The sequence below is a fragment of the Dromiciops gliroides genome, chromosome 2, assembly GCF_019393635.1.
Source record: "Dromiciops gliroides isolate mDroGli1 chromosome 2, mDroGli1.pri, whole genome shotgun sequence".
NCBI lineage: Eukaryota > Metazoa > Chordata > Mammalia > Microbiotheria > Microbiotheriidae > Dromiciops > Dromiciops gliroides.
In genome coordinates, this window is record NC_057862.1 from 471,378,228 (window position 1) to 471,387,864 (window position 9,637).

Consider the following 9,637-nt stretch of genomic DNA (forward strand, 5'->3'; position numbering starts at 1 on the left):
TGGGAGTCCCAGATCTAAGAATCAGAGTGACTCTCACCCAACATTCTGCAAGTTTGATGTCTATACAGTTGCTCTGAACATGTCTGGTATGGTTGCCATAAGAAAAGTTCACCCTTTGAAAATTGTGCCACCATAGGACTGTGAGTAATGAAACAGTTTGTGTTTATTCCCCTGGGGATGCACAAGTCACAGAAGCTTTTCACTCCCTTTGGTGCCTTCTAGATGGGAAAATAAAGACAAGCAGGTATTTCCTAAAAACCAAAGAGCTCTTCCTTCTCTCTTTGGTAAATAGTAATAATCCCATCCCCCCTGTCCTTCCCCAAGCAGTGGTACTATCCCTTCTTTGGCTTCTCTTCAGCATAGCCCAAAACAGCATAGAAGCCTGTATGTAGAAGGTAGAGGATTAGTACCTTCCACATGAAAAGTATTGATATTGTAGTTATAGATGGATAGGAAGTTTTCCTAGATACAAAAGCACCTCCCCCCCTACCTTGGTCCATATTCCTTTCATCTTGGTGGAGGGTTTTAAGTATAAAATTATTGATATATAACATTTCACAAATTGGCTTATATTTTGTCCCAGTCCATTCATATTCTGAGCTCCTCCACAACTTTCTGTGACCCGAAAGGAAAACAAACTTATGTTATGGTTTAGAGTATATTTTACTGTATAAAATAAACATTTTAAGGATCTCTGAACAACTGAATACATGTCAGGTGAAAAGTCTGTTATGTCCCTCCATTCCCTGCAGTAGAGAGCTAAGAGCTCACAACTGTCCTTTTTACCCAGAAAATTAGCCCTGGTCAGGAAACTCTCAAACAGCTGGTGAGTCCAGGTGTCTAGTGTGAACTCTCCTTCAGTGCCTGGATTCAGGCGAATCCAGATGTTTTTGTAGCCTCTTCTCAAAAATATCCATTCATGCTCCTGGGACCTGAGGGCCCACAAGCTCATGCTTTAAATTCATTGTCCATGTTGTAACTCAGGCTGAATTTCCAGTCCAAGCAGTTCCTACGCTCTGGCCCATAGGCACTTGGGGGAGAAGGAGGAAGAGGATAAAGGAAAGAGAGAGGGGGGAGGAAGGAGAGGGAGAAGAGAGAGAGACGAGACTGAGAATTATTCTACTTTCTCTGAAACATGCTGCATTCAGGTATCTCTAGCACACTTCTCTGGCCCTGTCTTCCTAGAATGATGATTCTGCCATGGGACCACAAACCACTCTGGTCTCTTGGGTATTTAATCCTGTGTTCAGAGCAGGAACAATTTCATAATAATCCCATTATTCACTGCTTTACATTACTGAATACTTCCAAGCCTCCTGGAACTATCTCACCCTTTTGGTGAGAAGCATGCCTAGACTAAAATGTCTTTTTGTTGGTTCCTGTACCTTTTGAAGGAGGAAAGATTACAGCGGACTTTAAATACCAGGCATTAATTTCTCAGCTCCCTTTCTGAATCAGGCACTGTGAGAGGAAGGACCTTTGTGTCACAAGATATAGTAATACTAAACCTAATCCTCAGGGTTGGGCCCTGGTGTTGATGATGGTGGTTGTGTTCCCAGAGGAGGAAGGTAGAAAACCTTTACTTGACCTTTCTATCCCTTCAGGGCATTTTCCTTTATCTCTCCTTTCCCTTTCAAATCCTAGAAAGTTAGCTACACTCTCAGCTTCTACTTCCTCACCTCAACCCCTAGCAATCTGGCTTCTGACCAATTTCCACTGAAACTGCTCCCCAAGGCCATGGGTGATTTTAGCTGCCAGATCCAATGGCCTTTTCTCAGTCCTCCACCTCTTTGACCTCTACACTTTTGAACGCACCTCTTTCCACCTGGATACTCTTCCTTCTCCTCCTGTCTGCCTAACCATTTTTCAATCTCCTTTCCCAGTTCACCTTCCATCTTTTGCTCCCTAAGTGTGGGGGTGTCTCAAAGCTCCATCCTGGGCCCTTTCCTCTTATTTCCCTACATTCCCTTGGTGAGCTCCATAACTTCCATAACTTCAATTTCCAACACTATGCAGATGACCCTGAAATCTGTATCCTGATCTCTCTTCTACGTGTTGGGCCTGCTTTCCCCAACTGCCGGCTGGAAACCTTCACCTGCTGGCACCTCAAATTCAACAGGTCAAAAATGGAACTCATCATTATGCTCCCAAATCTGCCCCTTCTCCAACATTCCCCTTTCTGTGGAGGGCACCAGCATCCTCACAGACACCTTGGTTTGAAACCTGAGAGCCACTTCAACTGCCATATCAAATCATGTTCCAAGTCTTACAGATTCTTTATTTACAGTATCTGTTGCCTCTGCCTTATTTTCCACTTCCGTAGCCACCAACCTAGTTTATGACCTCATTACCCACATACTTGGATTCTTGCTGTAGCCTCCCAATTGTCTTCCCTATGTCCAGCCTTCCTTCTCTCCAATCCCTCCTTCACCCAGTTGCCCAAGGAGCTTTTTCAAAGTTTGAGAGTAGCCATGTCACAAAAACCTCTAGTGACTTGTAATGTCTAGGATAAAATAAAAACTCCTTTCTCTGGCATTTAAGAACCTTTTCAGTCTTTCTTCAAGCTACCTTTTCATCCTTATTTCCCATCCCTCCCTTTCTTTACTCTGCATTCTAGCCAGATATCTGGAATGAATTCTCTTCCCCAGTTAAGCCTTCCAGAAGACTTATTTGCTTTCAGGGTTCAGCTCAAGAACCACCTCCTTCACATAACCTTCCTAGATGTCATCTTCTCTCCCCAAACATTCTCTGTGCACTCTCTAGATCTCCCCTTTGTCCCCATCACCCCCAATTACACTAATCTGTGTAATTGTCCCTTTTCCCTCTCCCCTCTGGCCATGGAAGTCCCTTGAGGGCAAGAGCAGTTTCAGTTTTGTCTCTGCAGCCACCTAGCCCAGAGATGTGCACAAAAGAGCTTAGTAAATGCTTGTTGAGTCTTGGAGGTTAGGGAGAAAAAGCACTCTCACTGAAAGGAAGATAGATAGATTCTCATAAGCACAGTCATATTTGAGACACCATTTCACAGGGACTAAATGGATGTATGTGTGTGTGTGTGTGTGTGTGTGTGTGTATGAGGGAGGAGTTGGGTCCTAGTAGTCTCTAATGAACTCCCCACAGGCAAGACTGGTGTCACAAAACTGAGATCCCAAGGCCACCACAAGAAGCCTTTCAGAGTGGGGCCTGACTAAGGGGAACGAATTTCAGCTTCCATCAACCCTCCAGCCTTCCTTAGCATGGGTCCCCTCCCAGTGCCTGGCCACTCCCAGTAGACATCACCCTCTTCCCTCCCTTTCCTCCCCACCCCCCCAACCCCAGCTCACAATGTCCTCCCCCTGCCCAGGCTGGGGTTGCAAGGCAAACAGGAGGTTTTTTGAGGGGGATGGGCTGGTGTGTGGCGGTTTTCTCCCAGAGCAAGGAGTGGAGCAGGGCCGAGTTTGGCGCCCAGCTCCCACAGATAAAGACACTCCTGGCCAGCTGACCATCTAGCTCCGGCCAGCCACAGCCCAGGGGCCCACACAGGAGCTGCTTCCCTGTCTTGTGGGCAGCACCCCATCTCAGCAGGGTGACATGACACAGAGAGAAGCCAGGACTTCTCCAGGGATGCCTGGACTAGGCGGCCCCAGCAGCGGGTCTGGGCTGGCACTGGGCACGGACAGGAAGAGGAGCCGCCTGATGAAGGCGAAGCAGGGACTATGGGGAGAGACTAGCTGGGGCAGCCAGAGATGGAGCAGAACTGGCCCCACCATCCATAATTCCAGAGCCAGGAGCTTGGCTGTTGGCAGGGTAAGGAGAAAGGGCATCCCTAGAGAAGATCAACAAAGGCCTGACCCCCCAGGGCCAAGGGGAAGATGGAACTGGCTGGGTTAAGGGGGGGTGGGAGTAGAGTGGGCAGTCTCCATGTGGAGAGGATGGCAGGAGGGTGGCAGCTCCGTCAAAGGTGAGGCGCCATGTTTGAGGGATGGAGCTAGTACAGGGCTAATGCTCCTCTCCTAGAAGGGGGCACTGGAGCTCTTGGAGTTGAAGGGCCAGTGCATGGCATGGCAGGCACCTACTCCTGAATGGTAGATTGGAAAGAATGTTAGCTGAGGAATCCAAAGACCGAGTGTAAGTCCCAGCCATGCCATTTACTTGCTGTGTGACCACAGACCAATGGCTTCATCTCTTTGAGAGATTCCTTTTCCCATGTATAAAAAGGAGCTCATAATACTTGTACGACCTACCACATGATGGTATGAAGAATGCAAAGCACTATAGAAATATGACTTCTTATTGCTGTTATTCTCCTTTCAACACTGTGGCACTAAGCCCAGTCAAGGACTGGCCTTCTGATTCTAATACTTACGTTTTGGGGTGGAGTAGGGCTTCGGTATCAGTCAGAGGCTCAGAGCTGGCTTCAGGAAGGAGGCGATGAGGGCTAGAATAACATAAGGGAGCCAAGTAGTGTATTTGAGAAAAAGGACAGTAGTGTAAATTCTTCTCTATCCTGGACCACTACACAGGGCGAGTCTAGTCCCGAGAATGCAGCCAGAGAACGAAGTAGAGTCAGGACTCTGCGTCAGGCCTTCCTGGCCCTGCAGGCGGCATTACCAGCGGTACCCCCAGACACCAAGCTCTCCAAACTGGATGTACTGGTCCTGGCCACTAGCTACATAGCCCATCTTACCCAAACCCTAGGCCAGGAGCTGCCAGGGGCAGCTTGGCCCCCCTTCCTTCGTGGACTCCGCTACTTGCACCCTCTCAAGGTAACTCTATGAGATACTTCTCCCAATGATACAGCTGGAGGATGCCTGAAACCGTAGGCTCTCACTTTGGGGTGTTGGGCTCGGGATTCCTCTTCGAATAGGAAATCCTGGATCTGGAGCTGGCAGATTTCAGCCTTCTGGCAGTGGCAGTGGGGAGGGGGGAGGGTGCAGGGTGTATGTAGGGTTGTGGGGAAGAGCCAAGAGCAGCTTTTGGAAAGAGGAGCGGACTATAATGAGAAGAGCACTCAGAGCCACAAGACTGGAATTTGAAGCCCACCTGGACGACTTCACTAGCTAGGTGATCATGACCCTCCCTCCCCCACCCCCCTTTAGGCTTCAGCTCCCTTTTCTGTCCAATGAAAGTCTTGCACTAGATGACCTCTGAGATCTCCTGCAGCTCTGAGCTGCTGTGATTCTGAGGCCGACCCTGTCTGCCTCCTAAAGAGAGAGAAATAGCCAGGAAGATGCTTAGCTGTGGCTGGCCCCCAGTCATTATTTCCTAACAGTATTGTACAGCACTCCCTTTGATGGGAAACAGGTTTGGGGACCCAGCCCATTTATCCAATGTGTCCCTATGTACACAGTCACACACCCTTTTTAGAATACAGCTGGTAGGTGTGTGGGAAGGGGCAAGCCCTTATTCCTCAAAAACAATATTGTAATGGATGATTACCTGTGACAACCTGGATTCATTCTCATGCTTTTTATTCTTAAACAGTATCTGGAAAATATTTGGGTTTATTAAAAATTTCTTCCACCAAAGCCTTACCATGGTGGAGTTTAGGAAGACTGTTTGGCATGTCATTGTTATTATTCTCAAAGGTTGTGCCTGGTAGAAAGCAGTCCTCCTGGGCTGGAGAGGCTTTATGGACACTGTCTGTTATCCCTAGGCCCTGCCTAACTAAATTTGGTTAAGGCCCATTACCAGATGGGCTGCAGAGTAACGAATTATGTTTTCCCCTCTTCTTAAAAAAAACAAGATAGATAACATTATATTGAACTTTAAGGTTTTCAAAGCACTTTACATAGATATCTTAGCCTCAAAACCTTACGAGATAGCTACCGTTATCACCATTTTGCAGATGGGAAGACTGAGCCTAGAGGTTAAGTAAATTTTCCAGGGTCACAAAATTTATTGAGTGTAGGAAGGATTTGAACTAAGGTCTTCCTGTCTCCAAGCGTAACTCTTTTTGCCCTACACCCCCATCACTGTTTCTCATTTGTAAGCCTAACACTCATCCAAAAACATAAGAGAGGTGGTGGGCTGTTAGTAGATGGATTACCTGGAAGTATGGAGTAGGAAAATTTAGCTCAAAGGCAAGAATCTGAATCCAAGGGGGTAAGAATTTTGAATGAGAATCCTGACATCACCTAGAAAATGCAATTAATTGACTTGGGGTCGGGTCAGGGAGAAGATAGAATAAGCACACTGTTAGTTAAAGAGGTAGGGGAAGGGCTGGGCCATCAACCAGGTAAAGAGGGAAGACTTCAGATATCATTCTCTCATAGGAAACTTGGACGGGGGGGGGGGGGGGGGGGGGGGGGGAGTGAGTTTGCCAAGGACAAACAGCTAGTTAAGTGGAAGAGGTGGACCTCAAACCCAGGTATTCTAACACTGTGACTAATGAATGCTCTTTCTACCAGAGCAAGTGGTTTTCAAGCTTTTTGGTCTCAGGACCTGCTTACACTCTTAAACTACTAAGGACTTCAAAGAGCTTTTGTTCATGTAGGTTATATCTATCAACATTTACTGTTTTGGAAGTTAAAATGTGTTTATTATGAACGTAATTTTGCTCTAGCAGATCCCTTGCAAGGGTCTTGGGGTGCCTGGGGCCACACATTGAGAATGGGTATACTATAACATACTGCTTCTAAGGGAGTGGACATAGGACTGTTTGGCCCGGGGGGGGGGGGGGGGCAGGACCAAGAACAGTGGCCTCAAGATTGCCTAGAGGAGAATTTAGGATGATCTGAGGATAATTAGAGTCACCCTACAGCAGACTGGACTGCCTCCTGTGCCATCACTAGAGGCCTTTAAGCAGAGGCTGGAGAACCACTTGGTGGATGTATCAGTGAGGAGCCTTTTGGGTTGGGTTGGCTGCCCAGGTTCCTCCCAATCCTTAAATTCTCTGAATCTCCGATGACCTATGTTAACAGGACAACAGCCTGGGCTTCATCCTACTCAGGGACCCCATGAGAAGGGGTTGGGACGGAGCAGTCCAGGGAGCAGACCAGCCCTTTCACCGGCCAATGAAATTTAGGGCAGAAGACTGGGTACTCATTTCATGGCCTCAATTTGGATGGAGGGCTTTTCTCTATGGGGACTCCTTATAACCTGCAACCACTGTCAACATTGCTAGGCCCAGCACTGATTGTAGAGTAGGTAGATGTTTCATTCTCTATTTGCTTTTGGAATTTTGGGCTAAGCCCCTTATCAGTTTTAACTGGCCCATTCAACCAGCACTTATCAATCATGTGCCAGGTACTGGGAAAAGGACCAATGAATTAGTCGCAGCTCTCCTGAGCTTGCCTTTCTTGGGCGAAGTGGGAGAACAACATGGATGTAGATATAAATTAAATGCAAAATAATTTCATGGGGTGTAGGAACTTTAATGAGGTAGAGATGCTAGAGGAAAGCCGAGTTTGGGTTCTAAGAATTCAGGGCTTGCAAGAGGATGATTTGGGATTTCTGTAATTGTGTACTGTTAACATTACTTATTTCCCATGTCTTGCAGAAATGGCCAATGAGATCTCGCCTCTACGCTGGAGCCTTGGGGCCATCTGGCCTTGACCCTCCAACTACCAGTGCTCCTGGCCAGAGAATTCGGGAATCAGCAGTCAGCCCCCAAATCCCTGGAGAGGTGGAATTCATTCCTCCTAAGCCAGTCTCACCAACTCCAAGCGGCAAATAACAATCTGTTTCCCCTGTGCTTGGCCCCTTAACTTAGTAAAGGGCCAACTCCCTCAACCTTCTATGACTTTCTAGTCTACTGGTCCATTTCAGGGTCTGCTTTTAGAATTATAAATACATAATACATTCCTTAGGAGGAAAGCAGTTGGGGCCCTGGGAGCTGGCAGAGAGGGGGAGTTTTTGGCTGAGTGGCAACAGGGAAGGTAGAAGTACAAGGACCTGACTTGAGGTACAGCTTCACAGTGACTGTTACCATTATTGGGAGTGACAGCTCTGGATGCCTGTTATTGTGTTGGAGTGATGGATTCTTCAAAACCATCTCTGCCTCTTGCCTTTCTTACAGAGATCTGAGTTAATTCTCTGTCAAGCATGAGAACAGACCCAGCCCAAGGGCAAAGGCAGAGGGGACTTGGATGGCAGGCATAGCCAAGCATTTTTGGTTTTTTTTGCGGGGCAATGGGGGTTAAGTGACTTGCCCAGGATCACACAGCTAGTAAGTGTCAAGTGTCTGAGGCCGGATTTGAACTCAGGTACTCCTGAATCCAGGGCCGGTGCTTTATCCACTGCGCCACCCAGCCGCCCCTATAGCCAAGCATTTAGCACCATTGGGAAGGAAGGAGGGGAGGCTGTTCAATGTGATCTCGGCAAGTTCAAAATTGTAATAAGAGCTAGGCCCCAAGACCAAATAAATATCACTGGGAATTACGGAAGAGTGTGTGAGAGAGGACCAGGGGGTTCTAACATAAACCAAATCTAAGGTATCTAGATAGTCTTGTTGGCAGGACATCCTTCCAGTAAATGCCCCTCTTTTTGTCCCTTACTGGGCCACTGCTGCATTCCTTTCCTTTCCTTTGCAAGTCACATTTACATGTAAACAAACTCCCAGCTCTTACATTTCTAGTTTCCAGAGAAAAGTTCCCACTGTCTTGTCTGTCCACTTCAGGATGACCACATCCTAGATCCAAGGCTGGAAGGGTCCTCAGCAGCCATTTAGTCTAATTCTCACATTTTAGAGTAGAGGAAATTCAGCTTCAGGGAGGTTGTGACTGCCTGAAGCCCCATGCATCTGAGGCAGGATCTGAACCCTGCAAATCTGTGTCTTATAAATCTAGAATGAAGACACTTTCCGCCACACGTTCTACTTCCACCGAACTCTCCCAAGCCTAGACTCCCTTTGTCACCCACACCTACAGGACAAACATGGGACTCTGCAAGCCCAGCCTGTGCTGGTGTATCTGAAATGTGATCACTAGAACCATGAAGTTTGCTGCCCCTAAAGTAACAGGGAATGGAGCTCGGAGCCCATCTGGAGGCATCAGCTCTCAGCTTAAAACCTTGTTATCTAAGGGTCTGATTGGGATGTGAGGATGGGAAGAGAGATCGTAGTCTCCTCCCAACTTGTCCTTACATAGAAGCCATTACAGAGTCATGGGAATACTAAGGGATATTTTTTTCTGTACTTCAAAGTGGACATAGACCTGAATTCTAGGATGAAGAGCTACAAGTTTGGGCGTCTGGGGCACATTAGAGAATGAGGCTGGTGGAGAAAGCTCAAATTGAGGTGGGGTAGAAGAGGAAACAGGGAGGGCCTGAGATCTAGGGCTGCCCAGGATGTGGAGGAGCAGTTGAGACATGGCTGGAAGCCATGAGGAGGCCTCAGCCAAGGCTAAACTCATAAATCTGCTTGGAACCAGGCTATGGGGAGCTTGGATGGAGTTGCTTCTCAGGCAGCTGCACTGGGGGTGGGAGGGAGTCGGGGGTTGTGGAGTGTCCAGGTGTGGGAGGAGGGTGTGAGCACAGTGTTCCTCACTCCAAGACCATAAAAGTCCAGCTCAAATAGTCTATTTTTAAAAGTCGAATAGCAATTTCTTCTTCATTGGACTGAGATGGCAGGGGTGGGGGTAGGGTTAGGATTGTGAAGGGGGAGAAAGAGTCTGGGAATGTATACTCCAGGGATGAAGGACAGGGGAGCAAGCTTTCCAGG

General features: G+C 47.6%; 1 protein-coding gene across 1 annotated transcript; it reads left to right on the forward strand.

Moving 5' to 3' along the window:
- Nucleotides 1–3,528: 3,528 nt before the first annotated feature.
- TCF23 (transcription factor 23) lies at nucleotides 3,529–7,654 on the forward strand. The gene is made up of 3 exons (XM_043982936.1): nucleotides 3,529–3,783; nucleotides 4,500–4,742; nucleotides 7,478–7,654. The coding sequence occupies exons 1-3, from the start codon at nucleotides 3,568–3,570 to the stop codon at nucleotides 7,652–7,654; spliced, it is 636 nt and encodes a 211-aa protein (XP_043838871.1). The 5' UTR covers nucleotides 3,529–3,567.
- Nucleotides 7,655–9,637: the final 1,983 nt, after the last annotated feature.